This window comes from Elephantulus edwardii, unplaced genomic scaffold (genome assembly GCF_000299155.1).
Source record: "Elephantulus edwardii isolate Elephantulus edwardi_28Jun2011 unplaced genomic scaffold, EleEdw1.0 scaffold00178, whole genome shotgun sequence".
Lineage (NCBI taxonomy): Eukaryota > Metazoa > Chordata > Mammalia > Macroscelidea > Macroscelididae > Elephantulus > Elephantulus edwardii.
In genome coordinates, this window is record NW_006399928.1 from 3314809 (window position 1) to 3333838 (window position 19030).

The following is a 19030-nucleotide window of genomic DNA, read 5'->3' on the forward strand; positions in this document are numbered from 1 at the left end:
GTGCGATTGGCACAGGACAGAGCAGAGTTTAGGGCTGTTGTACATAGGGTCGCTATGAGTCGCAAGCGACTTGACGGCACAAAACAACAACAACAACAATTAGACTGCGAACAAAATAAATAGGTCTGTCTTATAGAGGGTTAAAGCCAAGTTTCTCCTTTAAGGGTAGGATTTAGAAGCTCTGTCTCACATACTTTGGGCATGTGTCCAGGAGGGCCCAGTCCTTGGAGAAGTACATCATGCTTGGAAGGTTGGAGGGACAGAGCAGGAGAGGAAGACTCCAGATGAGATGGATCATTACAGGAATTAGGGCAATCGGGAATTATGTGTCAAGAGTCAGTGAGACTGGCTCAGGACAGGGCAGGCTTCAGAGCTGTTGTACATAGGGTTGCTATGAGTCATAGGCAAATTGATGGCACATAACAACAACAACAAACCATTCTTTAAAAAAAATTTTTTTAAAAACTGGAAATGGTAGCTTCTTTAGAAAAAGAAACCTCTTAAGAACAGAAGATTTTGCTTTTAAAGCATACTTTTTTGTACCTTTTGAAAGTTATACCATCAACACCTTTTTGCATCATGTGATCCTAGGTATCAATACTGCGATCTAAAAAAAAAAAAAAGTAAGCTTTCATAGTAGCAAACAAAAGGACTAAAAAAAAATGCTTAGTAGATTCTTTCAAAATAGTGGCAAAATTATTTATTGCTATTTTGAAGGCAATGTTATTTTTTCTTTACCACATAATGGTGACAATAAAGGACTTTCATCAGACCACTTAGCTAAGAACTACTACACACTAACATAGTCTCACAGTTTCAACCTACAAACAATATCAGGAAGGCAGGACTGTATCATACAGGATATCCTTGAGAATCCATTGTCTCTGGCCAATGTATAGTGAAGAGAAAGGAGAAAAAGAAGCAAAACTGAAGTCCACAGGACAGCTGACATTTGAAAAGCTTCATACACATCATGTGAAGTCTCTATGACATCCTTCAAACTATGATTCCTCTATTATTGTGATGGGGCAGATCCTGTCTTGAAAACAAAACCATTTCTGAAATATTTTAACTATTATATAATGACAGGAAATGTCAGTGCCATCTACTTCTAATATGCAATGCCAACTTCCAAAGTCCACTGTTTCCAAGTATCATTTCCCTATGGTCAACCACTTAATATAACAATTTGAAACCAAATTATTTTACCAACTTCCCCCCAAAACAGAGTTCAATAAAAATATTACAGGTTCCTTTTGGCTTTCAGTTTGGAGGAGGCCTCGTGTTAACTTTCTTTGGTCATCCCGCATCTGGGTTCATCCGACAACAGCCACCTCTGCCATGCCACCCAAGTTTGACCCCAGTGAGATCAAAGTCAAGTACCTGAGGTGTACCAGTGGGGAAGTTGGTACCACGTCCACTCTGGCCCATAAGATCAGGCCTCTTGGTCTGTCTCCATAAAAGGTCAGTGATGACATTGCCAAGACCACCGGTGACTGGAAGGGACTAAAGATTACTATGAAACTGATCATTCAAAACAGAAGGCTCAGATTGAAGTGGTGCCTTCTGCCTCTGCCCTGATCATTAAAGCCCTAAAGGAACCACTCAGAGACAGAAAGAAGCAGAAAAATATTAAACACAGCAAGAATATCACTTTCAATGAGATTGTTGGCATTGCCTGGCAGATGAAACATCAATCTTTAGACAGAACTCTCTGAAACTATTAAAGAGATCCTGGGAACTGCCCAGTCTGCAATGCTTATGACATCATAAAAGACATCTACAGTAGTGTTGTGGAATGCCCAACTAATTTAGAAGTACAGATGAAAATATTTCAATAAAGGATCATTTGTTAACCAATGGGGAAAATATTATAGGTTTCCACATATCAGTATAAACCAAGCAATTAATGAAACCCACAGAATTTAGAACATCAACTATACCATTATACAACTGGACAAAGTAGAAGAATCTAATTAAAAGTTTAGTGAGTAGAAAAATTTTACACACTAAAATTTTGCAACTAAGCTTTGCCAAAGAGACTAAAGTGGAGAGTCTCTGGCTAAACTTGTATTTAAATCCCAGCCCTGGACAAGTCAAACTGCACTCCTCCTCGGTTTCCTGTTTGTAAAATGAGGATTTTGTAAGATTATAATAGAAATAAAAACCTAGTGCAGTGTCTTGTACATAATCTACACTAGATGAACAAACCTTATTAGTACCAGAATACTTGATGAAGAGAACTATTCCATTCATAGTCCCAAAAATTCTTGACAACGTCACCAATTCCCACTACAAAGGATCTTTACATTAAATGAGTATGCCCACATTCACTCAGGTAATTAAGTTCTCTACTATGAACAGTTACCTGCTTTTAACATATTTTGAGAAATTAACTTCCATTCTTCCCCAACAGAGATGATTTCAAATCATTTTACTCATTTTTTGCTATTCACTTTTCTATCTTGAGTTTAGTCTTTGCCAAACTTAAAATTTGAAGATCATCATTTCTCAGATTTTAAAGTGCAAGCAGGAAATTACGCTCTCTCATTTAACACAGTGATTAAAAAAATAAAAGCATACACACTCTTAGGTCTTCAATGCTGTTTGAGCAGACAGTCATAAAGAATATTCTTCAGTTTGAAAAGAAAACTAAAAAATGGTTCTCAAAATGTCTGGTAAACTATGTATTCTATCCAGATACTCTACCCTCTACATTATAAACCAAGCAGTAGAGAATAAAGTCTTCAGTAGTACACAATGCACGAAACCATTCCTGGGGCAGTCCAGAAACGCCACATATTAAAGTAATTACAATCCAGAACCTGAATCCAAAAGAGAGACTTCAATAGTTAATAAATTTTTGAATGTGAACTTTCTGGCTACTTCAAATATAAAGATCAGGGAGCACTGGTGGCCTAGTGGGTAAGGCGTTGCACTGTCAACCTCAAGGAAGATAGTTTGAATCCGCCAGTTCCTCAGCAGGAGAAAGATGGGCACTTTCCTCCTGTACTGTTTACAGTCTCAGAAAACTCGCCGGAGAGTTAGCTACGAGTCCAACCCTACTCCACAACAAGTAAGTGAGAATTAAGATCAGAGTAGTAACAGACAATCTACCAATCCTAGCTCAAAACAGAATTTTAGTACCTTGGGAAATTCAAGCACAAAATACTCAGTCTCAAAGAGACTCTCTTTTTTATTTCTATTCCCACAAGCCTACTGTCCTTTATTCTCCCTATTTTTCTCTTAAACCACCAATCCAAGGAAATCTCATTAGGAAGAAGTATTCCTCCCTGTTTCTTCAACTTGACATCCCATACCCCATACAAGTAGACCTCTGGTGGCGCAGTGGCAAATAACTGCGCTGCAATCCAGAAGGCACACAGTTGGAGGCCACCAGCTGCTCCATGGGAGGACGGGCAATCTCATTCTTCCTGAGCGATTAACTGCCTCTGAAAACCTGCTGGAGGGTCAGCTATGGGTCAGTTCTGACTTTATGGTACACAACAACAACCTAGTTTAGTTATGGGACCCAACTAAGTATAACCTTGGCTTTCCATATCCATTCTGTCAAAAGTCCTAGAGGTATAGTACTTAAAACACTTGGTTGCTAAAATAAAAGCTGGCATTTCAAACCCACTAGCCACCCCACAGATGTTAGTATGATTCTGTAAAGACTCACTCACCCATTGTTGTCAAGTCAGAATTGACTCATAGCTCAACCTCTAGCGAGGTTACAGATATTGCAAATGAGACAGCCCATCTTTCTCCCATATGGAGAAGCTGGTGGATTTGAAATGTCTGTCTTTAGGTTGGCAATGTAGTTAACTCCCTATCCATCAGGCTACCAAATTACTTAAAGGCCAGAAAAACCTATTAGACAATACCATAGGGTCTTTAGGACTTTGAATCAACTAGAACAGTGGATTCTATTTTGATTCTGTCACTACAGTCATGATTTCAAGCTCCTTGAATTCCTCACTCTGCATTCTCCTCACTCTATCCATTCAACTAAGCTTTATTTCTTCCCCAGTCACATTCAGAGTCTCCCTCAGGAATATGCTGAATCTAAAGGCCATTACTTAGTTGTTGCTATTGTTGTTAGGTGTCTTCGAGTTAACTATGACTCTTAGTGCCCCTATGAATAACAGTTCTGAACTTTGCCTTATCCTCACCATCTCTGTTATGCTCAAGCCCATTGTGGTAGTCACTGTGTCAATCCATCCTTGTGAAGGGTCTTCCTTTTTCACTGACCCTCTACCTTTCCCAGCATGATGTATCTCTCCTGAAAATATGCCTAAAGGAAGAACTCGGATTGCACCTCCTTCAAGACAGATTTGTATGATCTTTTGGCAGTTCATGGGATATTCAATACTCTTCTTCACTAACAGAACACTTCAAAGGTATCAATTGTAATTCAAGACTTCCTTATTCTTTTTCCAACTTTCAGATGCGTAGGAACCAGTGGAAAATACTATGGCTTGTATTATCAAAGGTATCATCCATTAAGAAAGCAAACGGTCATTACAAAGACAAGGGGGGGGGGAAGAACAATATGGTGTAAAAAAACTGTGAAAGTTACATCAGAATGAAAAGGAGCCAAAACAAAGGGAAGGAATACTGAAGTAAGAGATGAGCAGAAGATTTCAAAGGGCAGCTCAAGAAGACAAAGTATTATAACAAAATGTGTAAAGAGCTGGAGGTAGAAAATTAACACGCTAGAAAAGAAAATGCTTTTTGAAATGGAAAGAACGGAAAAATTCATAGCTAGAGTTGCAACACTATGAGCAAAATCTTGAATGATCTAAGCCGCATTTTTTAAAAAAATGGAAGGAAAACACAGACATTGTGTCAAACAGAACAGGCTGTCATTTCAGGAAGTACTATATGATCAATAATTGATCCCTTCAAATCTATTCCGTTCCTAACTTCTTAATGACCCCTCCTACCTTCTTTTCTAGGAGAGGCTATTCCTTGGAGAGGGATATGAGGCTGGGAAGGATGGAGGGTCTCCGATGGAGAGGAAGACCTTCAGTCAGATGGACTTACAACCACGTTGACTGCTACAATGGACTCTTGTGTGTCAGGAAGTGTGAGGATGGCACAGGATAGAAAAGGGTTCAGATCCTTTGTTCATAGGGGCGCTATGAGTCGTACTTGACTCCACGGCACCTAACAACAAAAACAACCTTCTTTTCTGCCCCAGCCCCATCCTCCCTCAGCTATCTCCCTCACCTCGTGACTCACCCTCATCCGAACCTCATAGGTGGTGAAGCGCGCGCGGCCCACGCCCACAGTCTGTGGATTAAAGATGTCGATCTCCAGGAAGTTACTTGGTGGCCCATAAGCGTCGGTCAGGTCCTGCGGCTTCGAGTTAAGGCGCCGAGTGTCAGCTACTGCCGTATCCGACATCTTTCCGAAACAGAGTGGAACAGAAGAAACGGGTGAGGGAGCAGGGGCGGTGAGGGGCGGGGGAAGAGGCTGGATTCTGAAACGTATATTGCTCCTCCCTTTTGCAAAATAACCAACCAATCTACAGACAACCACGCCCCGCCTCTAAGCGTGGCGCGACCAGACCACGCACGCACGCACGCACGCACATGCGGCTTCCTCCCTCTGCAGGGCTCCCAGTTTAGTAGACCCTGCGGTGGCTTTTCTTCTAATGTAAGGCAGGGATTGTCGGGTTTCCGGGAGGTTTACATTACCGCCCCGGAAGTTCGGTTTTCATATACATATAAACAAAAGCAGGTTCCGCCAATTGCTGCGCTTCAACCGGAGTACTTTTCTCATACTAAGTAGTAATCAACAATGAGCGCAGTTCCACAGTTAGAAATGGACCAAAACCTATTTAAGTAAGGATTTTCCGCGAAAACAGTAGAGTGGTCTCCAGAAAATGGAATCCTAAAAGTATAAAACACCGAGAACTCAGATCCTCCCCTTTGTGCCAGTATTGGTGTAAATTTATTCCACAGGCAACTGAGTACTCCACACCACCTATGGTGCCAGGGAGAAGCTAGCAATTAGAATGGGTTAAACAGAGATGGCTTTTCATTATTTCTTCTAAGAAGAGTGTAGGCCTATCTTCATCCTCTTAGTGCCACACAAAACCCACCTCCGAAAGCTCTCGTGGCTTTTTGGTAAGAAGTTTCATCTCCAACCAAAAGGCACATAGCTTAAATCCCCCAGGTGCTCCTCAGGAAAGAGATGGGCACTCGCCTCCTTTAAGATTTGTTGTTGTTATGTGCCGTCGAGTCCTTTGCGACTTATAGTGACCCTGTGTACAATAGCCCTAAACTCTGCTCTGTCCTGTGCCAATCTCACTATCTCTGACACTCCCATCCCAATTATCCCAGTCACTGAATCAATCCAACTCATAGAGGGCCTTCCTCTCCTGCGGTGTCCCTCCACCCTCCCAAGCATGATGTCCCTCTCGAAGGACATCTCCCTCCTTAAAACATGTCAGACAGAGCCTCAGAATCCTTGCCTCCAAGGAGCCACCTGGTTTAACCCTCTCCAGGACAAATCTGTTTGTTTTCCTAGCAGTCCATGGTATATTAAGCACTGTCCTCCAGCACCACAGCTCAAAGACATCAATTCTCCTTCTATCCTCCCTAGTCATGTCCAACTGTCTAATGCATAACAAGTGATTGCAAAGACCATGGCCTGTATCAGAGATACCTTAATCTCCAGAGAGACACCATTGCTCTTCAGTACTTTGGAGAGGTCCCTAACAGCAGACTTTCCCTTGGCAATACGTCTTTTAATTTCCTGGCTACTGGTGCCGGGAATCCCAGAACATTTAAACGTGCTAATGAGAAACCTATACTTGGACCAAGAGGCAGTAGTCAGAACAGAGCAGGGCAACACTGCATGGTTCAAAATTGGGAAGGGTGTATGCCAGGGATGTGTCCTGTCTCCATACCTTTTCAACCTGTATGCAGAGCAGATTATCCGAGAGGCTGGGCTCTATGAGGAGAAGCGTGGCATTAGGATTGGTGGAGGATCTATCAACAATCTGCGGTATGCAGATGACACAACCCTGCTCGCTGAAACTGAGGAGGACCTCATGCACTTACTGAAGAGGGTCAAGGACTGCAGCCTTCAATATGGACTGAGGCTCAAAGTCCAGAAGACAAAAATTCTCACCACTGGACCAATCGGTAGCATCAGGATGGATGGTGAAGAGATTGAGATTGTTCACAGCTTCAGTTTGCTCGGCTCCACGGTCAACACTCTTGGCACCATTAGCCAGGAAATAAAACGTATTGCGATGGGAAAGTCTGCGGTTAGGGACCTCTCTAAAGTACTCAAGAGCAACAGTGTCTCTCTGGAGACTAAGGTGCGCCTGATACAGGCCCTGGTTTTTGCAATCACTTGTTATGCATCAGGGAGTTGGACAATGACTAGGGAGGATAGAAGGAGAATTGACGCCTTTGAGCTGTGGTGCTGGAGAAGAGTACTGAATGTACCATGGACTGCCAAGAAAACAAATAGATTCAGCCTAGAGAGGGTTAAACCAGGCTGCTCCTTGGAGGCAAGGATTCTGGGGCTTCGCCTGACGTACTTTGGACATGTTGTAAGGAGAGACAGGTCTTTGGAGAGGGACATCATGCTAGGCAGAGTGGAGGGACAGCGCAGGAGGGGAAGACCTTCTATGAGGTGGATTGATTCAGTGACTGGGGTAATCGGGATGGGTGTGTGGGAGGCAATGAGATTGGCACAGGATAGAGCAGGGTTTAGGGCTGTTGTACATAGGGTCGCTATGAGTCGCAAACGACTCGATGGCACATAACAACAACAAACAACTGGTGCCGGGAGTGTTGACTGTGGAGCCAAGCAAACTAAAGCTGTGAACAATCTCAATCTCTTCACCATCCATCCTGATGCTGCCAATTGGTCCAGTGGTGAGAATCTTTGTCTTCCTTAAGATTTACTGCCTCTGAAAACCCAGTTCCAATTCACTGGTGCATAATTACAATTGCTGTGTACCATCGGTCGGAACCTACCCATAACTGACACTTCGGGAAGTTTTCAGCGGCAGTTAATCGTGCAGGAGGAGATTGCCCATCCTTTGCCCTCGGAGCAGGAGGTGGATTCGAACTGCGTGCCTTTGGAATTGCAATGCAGCTTCTTAACACTAGGATAACCAGGGATAAGTATGGTGAAAGAGTCTATTTCTTAGGAAATTGAGTGCATTTATTTCATACTTTCTATACTCTACCAAACTCCAATGTTAAGAGGTAGTTTGCAATCCATGCTGGAAATAAAATATAGGAATATATAATGAAAGTGTTTACACATACCCCTTAATATTTAGGGGTAACTGAGTGATAATCCCAGGTAACCATTCCTCCTCTTTAATCTGCCTTTCTATACTCAGGGAAAAAATGCTTTTCATAACAGGAATGCCTCAAATTCCTCAATAGACTGCAAAGCCCTATAAATTTCTGACTAAATTATTTAGTGAATTTTCACCAATATCTGCCAAAACTGTTGCCGTTGAGTAAATGCCAACTCAGAGTGATTCTACTTTATAAGAGACACACACTGCTCCATAGTTTCTGAGATTGCAAATCTTCACAGAGCAAACTACCTTATTTTTCTCCTAAGAAGTGTCTAGTGGGTTCAAACCACTGACTTTCTGGCTAGTAGTCCAACACTTAACCCATTGTGCTAACAGTGTTTCAGTGTGGTGAAAGGATACAATCCTGAATAATTTTTCCCCCTGATTGTAAAGCATGGAACACCCTTACACCCCCTTACAGGTTACATGTGAGCACAAGTAAGTGCTCTAGAATTCCCATTCTTCTCAATGTTTTCCATAATGTGTTATGTTATACAAAATAAGATGCCTTTCTTATGATCCACAAAATTGAATTGGTTTGCATACTCTATAAAACACATTGCATTGGGAAAGTCAGCTGTGAGGGATCTCTCAAGAGTACCGAAGAGCAATGACGTCAGGCTGGAAACTAAGGTGCGCCTGATCCAGGCTATAAGTTGGACAGTGACTAGGGATGATAGAAAGAGAACTGATGCCTTTGAGCTGTGGTGCTGGAGAAGAGTGTTGAATATACCATGGACTGCTAGGAGAACAAACAAGTTTGTCCAGGAGAGGGTGAAGCCAGAATGCTCCTTAGAGTCAAGGATTCTGAAGCTTCGTCTGACATACTTTGGGCATGCTGCAAGGAGGGACTGGTCCTTGGGGAGTGACATCATGTTTGGGAGAGTGGAGGGACGGCACAGGAGAGGAAGACCCTCGATGAGATGAATCGATTCTGTGAGTGCAGTGGTGGGAATGAGTGTGTTTGAGATGGCGAGGTTGGCACAGGATAGAACCTCATTTAGGGCTCTTGTACATATGGTCACTATGAGTTGCAAGCGACTTGATGGCACATGACAACAACAACATAAAACACAGGCTGACATGGTTTTGGTAATAACCACTTTTAACCAAGTTCCGTCTGACATCATCAATAACCATAATTTCTTGTCCTCTCTAAATCAAGCTTGAATTTCAGACCCTTTCCTGTCAATGTAATACTACAGCCATTTTGTTAAATATCTTCAGTGAGATTTTGCATACATGACACATTAATGATATTCTACAATAATTTTGGGATTTTGTTGAATTACCTTCCTTTAAAATGGGCACAGTTATGGATCTCATCCACTGTATGGTGTTTTCCCAACTCCTTGGATTAGATGATTTAGTATGTCCATTTGGTTCAAACATATCACTTAGTATTCCATCATTCCTGGAGGTGCATTCAGTGCAACCTGAACTTCTTCTCAATACTGTCGATCATATGCTACTTCCTGAAATGGTTAAATGTCAGCTAATTCTTTTATAGGGAGTTACTCTGTATATTCCTTCCAACTTTTTTTACATTTTATTTTATTAATTTTAATGAGCATTTACAGAGAGTTTGGATTTCCATTCATTCATTCATTGTTGCATTTTTCTCCCTGCCCACTCCTACCCCCCAGTTCACTCCTCTCTTTGGAAAGTAAAAGAAAAATTCTTTCATTGGTACACAATCTCCTTCCCCCCAGTACACTCCACTATGCAACCATCGCTTTTAAACTATTCTCTCCCTCATCTGTTTCAATGCACTATACATAATTTATCCAATTTTTCTCAGTCTCACCCCAACCCTGATGTCAGTCCCCTTAGAGATAACATTGTAGCGACTTGCAGAGATAGCATTTTTTAAAATTAAGATAATAACTAATTTCTTCCCCTTCCTCTCTACTATCCCCGAGATTGAATCTGTATGTGTATATTACCTTAGTATTTCATACCAGTGATCTTACATTGCAATTATTCTTTTGTGACTGACTTTTGTCACTGTCACTCTGCATAATTTGTTCTCGCTTCATCCTTCTGGTGTTTGTTGTTGTTATGTGGAATGGAGTCACCTGCAACTCATGATGACCCTATGCACAATAGCTCTGAACCCTGTCCTATCCTGAGCCAATCTCATTGTTTCTGACACACCTATCCCCATTACTTCAGTTATTGTTTCAATCCATCTCTTCCTGGGTATTATTCTCTTACTCTGTCCCTCCAGCCTTCCAAGCATGAATTTCTTCTCCAAGGACTGTTCCCTCCTGACAACATGCCCAAATTATGTCAGACAGAGCTTCAAAATTCTTGCCTCCAAGAAGAACTTGATTTTTCACTCTCTCCAAGACTTGTTCTATTGGCAGTTTATGATATGTTCAGTACTCTTCTCCACTATCAGTGTTTAAAATATTCTTGATGATTTTTTTTCACAACCTTTTAAAAGAATTTTTTCATCATTGTTGCACCCTTTCTTCCCTCTCCCTCCACCCAGTCCACTTTGCAATCTTGGTGTCATATATATAATGCCAAATCATATATTCCTTTTGGACATTTCTCATCTGTTTAAATTCAGTGTTCATTATCTACCCACTCTTTTCCTATTCTTCCCCTACTTCCCCCCCATATCAGTCCTATTTTATAACAGCAGTGTTACACGCTATTTGCCTTTTTGTGACTGAGATATTTCACTCAGTATAATGTTTTCCAGGCTCCCCCATGTTGTGTGATGTTTTATTCATTGTGTTGCAATGCTGCATAATGTTCCATTGTGTAAATGCACCACAGTTTTCCTATCTATTCATTTGTTGATTAGCACTTAAGTTGCTTCCGTCTCTTTGCTATTGTGAATAACAGTAGCAAACATGGGTGTGCATACACAGTTTGGGTTATGGCTCTAGTTTCTTCAGGGTATATTCCCAGTAGTGGAAATGCTGTGTCAAATGATATTTCTATGTCCAACTTTTTAAGAAAGCACCAGACTGCCTTCCATAGTGGTTTTACATTCCCACCAGCAGTGAATAAGAGTTCCAATCTCTCCACAACATTGCCAACATTTGTTGTTTGCTGCCATGTTGAACTTTGCTGTTATTGCTGGAATGAGATGACGTTTCATAGTTGTTTTGATTTGCATCTCTCTGCTAGCTAGAAATTTTGAGCATTTCTTCATATGTTTGTTTGCCATCTGCCATCTGAATGTCTTCTTTGGTGAAGTGTCTATTCATATCCTGTGCCCATTTTGCGATTGGGTTGTTCACCTTTTCCTTGTTGAGGTGCTGGTTTTGTTGTGTTCTTGTTATGTGCCATTGAGTTGCCTGTGACTCATTGAGACCCTGTGTACAATAGTTCTGAACCTTACCCTATCCTGAGCCAGTCTCACTGACTCTGATATACCTACCCTCATTACCCCAGTGACTGTGTCAATCCGTCTCATCCAGGGTCTTCCTCTCCTGTGTTATCCCTTCACCATCCAAGCATGATGTCCTTCTCTAAGATGTGGCCACATGCCCAAAGAATGGGAGACAGAGCATCAAAATCCTTACCCCCAAGAAGAAACTTGGTTTCACTTTCTCCAAGACAGACTTGTTTGTTCTCCTGGTGGTCCATATAGTATGTTCCATACTCTTCTCCAGAGGTGCTGGAGTATTCTATAAATCTTAGATATAAGTCCCTTATCAGATATGTCATTAGTATTTTGTAAAATTTATAAATACTACTCCATTGTGTGAATATACCACAATTTATTTAGCCATTCATTCATTGATGGATAATTAATTGAGTCATTTTGAAATCTTTGCTACTATAATGTTACAAGAAACATGATATATCAGTTTGTGTTGTAGATCTTATTTCTTTGCGACCTGTGCCAACTAAGGAGTCAGTTAAATAAAATGATATGTATATACCAAATATTCCAAGGAAGCTTAAAATACTTTGCATTATGGTTGCAACCATTGTACATTCCCATTAGCAGTGTATGACCATTCCAAACAATCTATACCCTCACCACCATTTGTTGTTTGATATATTATTGAACATTATTATTTTTGCTGTGGTTAAATAATATCCCATTTTCTTAAATTTGCATCTCTCTAATACCTAAGGCAGTCCATGAGATAGATATTCAGTACCCTTCACCATAACTCAAAGGCATCAATTCTTCTTCTTTCATCCTTATTCATTGGCCAGCTTTCAGATATATAGCAAGTGACTGAAAAGGCCATAGCCAAAATCAGGCACATCTTAGTGTTTTTCTTTAGAAGATAAAAATAGATGAATGGGACCTTCTAAACATAAAATCTCTAAGCACATTAAAAAAAAAACCCAACCAAAAAAAAAAACCCACACAAAAAAAACCAACAAAATACAACACATAGGGAGCTCTGGTGGCCTAGTGGCAAGACGCTGCACTGCAATCCCAGAGGTATGTGGTTCAAATCCACCAGATGCTCTGCTGGAGAAGGAGGGGGCAATCTCCTCCTGTACCAGTCAGATCTGATTTGACGGTACACATAAAAATAATACAATAAAAATTTAAAAAAATAAAAAAAAACCCAAACACAAACCCACCCACATAAAAAGGGAAAAACCCAACTTCAACAGGGTAAAAAAGAATCCCACAGCCTGGGGGGAAATATTTGGCAATGACATATCGGATAAGGGACTCATATCTAACATTTATAGACTACTCCAGCATCTCTACAAGAAAAAGGCAAACAACACAATCACAAAATGGGCACAAGCTATAAATAGACTCTTCACCAAAGAAGAAAGTTAGAAGTTCAACGAATACATGAAGAAATGTCCAATTTCCTTAGCTTTAGAGAATGCAAATCAAAATAACATGAAATGTCATCTTACCCTAGCAGCAATGGCAAAGTTCAGCAAACTTTGACAAATAAACGTATAGTGCAAACAAAAATATACTGGCAATGATGTGGAGAGATTGGAACTCTAATATATATCTTGGGCTTTAAAATGACATCATTACGCCTCATTAATTTTCCTACTCAGTTTGATAGCACCTAACAACAACAGCAATAGCTAAGGGAGAAAAAGATGTATAATCCCTTTCCATACAATTCATGGTCTCTGAAAATTCACTAGTGAGTCAGCAGTGAATTGGTTCTGACTCAACCACAGTGAGTTTTAAGAATAGGTAGAGTTTGTGTCATTTGCATAATGCAGATTGTTGATGAGTCTTCCTCCAATTCTGATGCCACATTCTTCTTCAAATAGTCCAGCTTCTCAGTTTATTTGCTCAGCACACAAAATAAATAGGTATGGAGAAAGAACACAGTATTGACACACACCTTACCTGCTTTTAAACCTGCAAAGTTCCCTTGTTCTTATAAGACAGTTGCAACTTGGTCACATGAGAACAATTTAGTGTTCTGGGATTCAGATTCTTCTCAGTGTTAGCCATAATTTTTTATAATAAATTTAGGCAAAAGCCTTTGTATAATTCATAAAACACAAATAAGTTTCTGGTGTTCTGTGCTTCCAGCCAAGATCCATCTGACATCAGCAATGATAATATTATTTCCATGGTTTCTTCTGAATTCAGCTTGAATTTCTAGCAGTTTCTTGTCAAAGCTACATCAAATCAAATCCACAGAACTAAAATTCGACCTCAAGGCTATCTCACCAGAATTTTAAAGACCATCTCAGGAACTGAATTGAGGTCTTCAATACTAATGAGCAAAAACCAGGTGAGCTCTGAAAGGATATGAAGAATATAATTCATGAAGAATGCAAAAAGTTGGGAAGCGGATGCCCCGGTCTCCGTCCGCATCCCTGCCCACACTCTCTGTGCACCCACTGCTAGGAAGGTTGGAAGTGCTCTGCCTGATCTTGCATCACCATCTCCTGACCTGAGCACAGGTTCTCAGAGGCACCATGACCATGACCAACTTCCCCGGATCTGATGAGGGGGTGGATGTAGAAACTCTTCTGAAGGCCATGAAAGGCCTGGGTACTGATGAGGAGACCATCCTGGCTGTTCTGACATCCTGAAGCAACATGCAGAGCCAGGAAATCTTGGCAACTTATAAAATTCTTTTTGACAAGGATCTCCTGGATGATCTGAAGTCAGGACTGGAAAATTTGAGAAGTTAATTATGACTCTAATTAAACCCTCTGAGCTTTAGGACGCCTATGAGCTGAAGCATGCTCTCAAGGGAGCTGGGACAGATGAGAAAGACTTGAGAGAAATTATTGCTTCAAGGACACCTGAAGAACTGATGCCCATAAAAGAAATTTATGAATAAGAATATGGTTCAAGCCTGGAAGATGATGTGATAAACGATACCTCTGGATACTACCAGAAGATGCTGGTAATTCTCCTTCAGCCTAATTGAGACACTGATGCTGGAATTAATGAAGCTCAGGTTGAAGAGGCTCAGGCTTTGTTTCAAGCTGGAGAGCTCAAGTGGGAGGCAGATGAAGAAAAAGTTATCACTATATTTGGAACACGAAGTGTGTCTCATTTGAGAAGGGTGCTTGACAAATACATGACCATATCAGGATTTCAAATTGAGGAAACCATCGATCGAGAGACTTCTGGTAATTTGAAGCAACAACTTCTTTCTGTTGTAAAATCTATTCGAAGTATACCTGCCTATCTTGCAGAAACCCTCTACTATGCTATGAAGGGAGCTGGGACAGATGACCACACCTTCATCAGAGTCATGGTTTCCAGGAGTGAGAATGATCTGCTTAACATAAGAAAGGAGTTCACACCACAACAAGATAAATAACCCAATTGAAAAATGAATGCAGGAGATGAACAGACACTTCACCAAAGAAGACATTCAAATGGCCAACAAATACATGAAGAAATACTCAAAATCCCTAGCTCTTAGATGCAAATCAAAACAACTATGAGATATTATCTCACCCCGGTAAGAATAGCAAAATTTAACAGAACAGCAAACATCAAATGCTGGCGAGGTTGCAGAGAAACTAGAACCCTTATTCACTCTTATTGGGAGTGTAAAATGGTGCAACCACTATGGAATGCAGTATGGAGCTTTCTCAAAACATTGCAAATAGAAATACATTTACCCAACAATTCTACTACTGGGAATATACCCTAAAGAAACTAGAAGTGCCACCCAAGCAGATATATGCACACCCATGTTTATTGTGGCTTTGTTCACAATAGCAAAGTGCTGGAAACAACCCAAGTGCCCATAAACAAAAGAATGGATAGAGAAGCTGTGGTATATTCACACAATGGAATACTATGTGGCATTGAAAAATAAGGAACTCATGAACTCATGAAATATTATACAAAATGGGTTACCCTGGAGGACATTATGCTGAGTGAAATATCTCAGTGACAAAACTACTGCATAGTGCCACTGTTGTAAAATGGGACTGACATCAGGGTTGAGGGGAGACTGAGAAAGAGGGGATAAATAATGTATACTGCATTGAAAAAGATGAGGGAGAGAACTGTTTAAAAGGGACATATGATTAGGTATTATTGTCATAACAGGAGTTCAGAATGAAGACTGTATATTGGAGAGGACTTGGGGAAAGGGATTGCATAACAGTGAAATAATTTTTGTTTTACTTTCCAAAGAGAAGAGCGAACTGGGGGTGGGGGAAGAGGTGGGCAGGGAGAAAAGGGCAACAATGAATGAATGAAATCCAAAGTCTCTGTAAACTTTCATTAAAGTTAATTTAGGCCTGCGCTGACGCCGCTTCTGGGCCCGGCTCCGCTCCGTCCGCTCTGCCGCCTTCCTTCCTGCTCCTTCTCCGGTGGCCGCCGTGGCGACACGAAGCCACGAAGCTGTACGGCATCCTGGGCGTCCCGCCCAGCGCCAGCGAGAACGAGCTGAAAAAGGCATACAGAAAATTATCCAAGGAATACCATCCTGATAAGAATCCAAATGCTGGAGACAAATTCAAAGAAATAAGTTTTGCATATGAAGTACTCTCAAACCCTGAGAAGAGAGAGTTATATGATCGCTATGGAGAGGAAGGCCTTCGGGAAGGTAGTGGCGGAGGCGGTGGCATGAATGACATTTTCTCTCACATTTTTGGTGGAGGATTGTTCGGCTTCATGGGCAATCAGAGTAGAAGTCGAAATGGAAGAAGAAGAGGAGAAGACATGATGCATCCACTCAAAGTATCTTTAGAATATTTGTATAATGGCAAGACAACCAAATTACAACTTAGCAAGAATGTACTATGCAGTGCATGCAGTGGTCAAGGTGGAAAATCTGGAACTGTTCAGAAGTGTAGTGCTTGTCGAGGTCGAGGTGTACGCATCATGATCAAACAGCTGGCTCCAGGGATGGTACAACAGATGCAGTCTGTGTGCTCTGATTGTAATGGAGAAGGAGAGGTAATTAATGAAAAGGACCGCTGTAAAAAATGTGAAGGGAAGAAAGTGATTAAAGAAGTCAAGATTCTTGAAGTCCATGTAGACAAAGGTATGAAACATGGACAAAGAATTACATTCACTGGGGAAGCAGACCAGGCCCCTGGAGTTTAACCAGGAGACATTGTTCTTTTGCTACAAGAAAAGGAACATGAAGTTTTCCAGAGAGATGGAAATGATTTGCATATGACATATAAGATAGGACTTGTGGAAGCTCTATGTGGATTTCAATTCACATTTAAGCACCTTGATTTAAGCCCATCAGATTGTGGTGGAGTAACCCCCAGGCAAAGTAATTGAACAAGGGTGCATCCGTGTAGTTCGAGGTGAAGGAATGCCACAGTATCGTAATCCTTTTGAAAAAGGTGATCTGTACATCAAATTTGATGTGCAGTTTCCTGAAAACAACTGGATCAACCCAGACAAGCTTTCTGAACTAGAAGATCTCCTGCCCTCGAGACCAGAAGCTCCTGATGTGATTCGAGACACAGAGGAGGTAGAGGAATTTGATAGCACTCAGGGCTCCAGAGGTGGTCAGAGACGCGAAGCCTATAACAATAGTTCTGATGAGGAAAGCAGCAGCCACCATGGACCTGGAGTGCAGTGTGCCCATCAGTAAACTGCAGGCAAATGCACAGGTGGAGTTTTCTTTCCACGTTTACCTGATCTGTTTTCAGCAATCCAGCTGAAGTGTCTGATCAATCCAGATGAACTGATGGACATCTGTTGGTCTATGTGTAACTTTTAAAATTGGTATAGTATCTACAGAGTGTATAATTTAAACTAACCACATTCATTTTGACTTCATTTTGACTGTTCTGTAGCAGAATAAAGCACTTGAAAGGAAACCAGACTCCCTTTCACACCTGGGTTATAAGTTTCAGTCCTGCTATCTGTGCTTGATTTTTATCAGTTTTGTGTAGGTTTTGTTTCATATTTTAAAGTCAAATCCCACATTGTAAAGTTTGTGTACAATTTGTCCTGAAGCTTTGTGTTTGGCTGCACCTGCATACGCTGCTACAAATAGAATAAAGAATTTCATAGCCTGTATTTATCATTTAGATGCATGGAAAATGGGATTTGCACACAGTGGGTTTGGAGCCGACTGGGAACAATGGCAAAAAAAATTACATTAGCTGTGGTTGTAAATTTTTTTTAAAAAACTATCTTGTGAAAGGTTTCTGGAACTTGATAATAAAAAGCAGTTGGTGTAAAAAATAATTTAGAAAAACCCCTACTACCTAGCTGTAATAACAAAAAAATTTTTTCCACCACCTTTGAAAAAAAAAAGGAATTCAGAAAAAAATTTGCCACATCACTTTATTCCATGATCAATGATGATACATCATCATAAGAAAACCCTCTTGCTGCTCTGTGGAGGAGAAGACCACTGCCTCTGCTGCCCTCCATCCAGCATAGCCAGAACACTTCTGTATGCTAGTGCCTGCCACATTGCCTTGTTCATACCACCATGCTAATGACTAAAACATGCATATTGTACAAGTATGCATATGCATATAGACACTTATGCTTATTTTTGCTCTTCAGTTGAGATCTTTCTATCTCTTTGACTGTTATAGTACTTACATTATTGAGTGTACTTACATTATAGGGTCTAGAGACTTGGTCATTTATATTTTCTTTTAAGTGGTCAGACTGCTTTTAGCTTTTTTTTTTTTTTAAAAAAAAAACCTTCATTTATATTGCTCCAATAACCATATTACGTTAATCAGAATCTAAGCCTTGAAGATTGTGAACTCCTGGAGGTGTTATTAATCAAGTTTTCTACTAAATGAAATATAAAAAATGATGGTAGTTGCATTTAAAAGACTGACAAAAAAGAAAATAAACCTTTCCAATTAAAAAAAAAAAAGAATGCAAAATGCAATTACAAAGACAGAGGAGGGGGAAAAGACCAAGATGGATGTCAGAAGAGACTGAATATTGCAGTAGAGTGCCGAGAAGCCAAAGCAAAGGGAAGAAATCACTAAGTTAAGGAGCTGAATAGAATATTTAAAAGCGCAGCTCAGAAAGGAAAAGCAAAGTATTATAAAGAAGGATGCAAAGAGCTGGAGTCGGAAAATCAAAAGGGACAAATTCGCTTGACATTTCCTTTTTTTTTCCTTCTTCTTCTGCTACTTTATTTACCTTTTCAACCTGTATGCAGAGCAGATTATCCGAGAGACTGGGCTCTATGAGGAGAAGCGTGGCATTAGGATTGGTGGAAGATCTATCAACAATCTGCGGTACGCAGATGACACAACCCTGCTTGCTGAAACTGAGGAGGACCT

The 19030-nt window shown here is 40.7% G+C and overlaps 2 protein-coding genes and 1 pseudogene across 3 annotated transcripts in view; 2 read left to right on the plus strand and 1 right to left on the minus strand.

Annotated features, from left to right (window-relative positions):
* LOC102874504 (sorting nexin-12-like) overlaps positions 1-5435 on the minus strand; it is a 22167-nt gene extending 16732 nt beyond the window's left edge. The window contains exon 1 of one of the 2 annotated variants that reach the window (XM_006895967.1): positions 5248-5435. In XM_006895967.1, coding sequence (XP_006896029.1) covers positions 5248-5412 — 165 coding nt within the window. In that variant the 5' untranslated portion in view covers positions 5413-5435. The remainder of the gene's footprint in view (positions 1-5247) is intronic. The other variant, XM_006895968.1, reaches the window with a different exon arrangement.
* An 8608-nt stretch (positions 5436-14043) lies between these two features.
* On the plus strand, positions 14044-18217 carry LOC102870604 (annotated as a pseudogene).
* Positions 15858-17358, plus strand: LOC102858813 (dnaJ homolog subfamily A member 2-like). Its single transcript, XM_006895999.1, is given in 3 exon segments — positions 15858-15866; positions 16041-16991; positions 16993-17358. Coding segments are annotated over 3 exon segments (1326 nt in total).
* Positions 18218-19030: the final 813 nt, after the last annotated feature.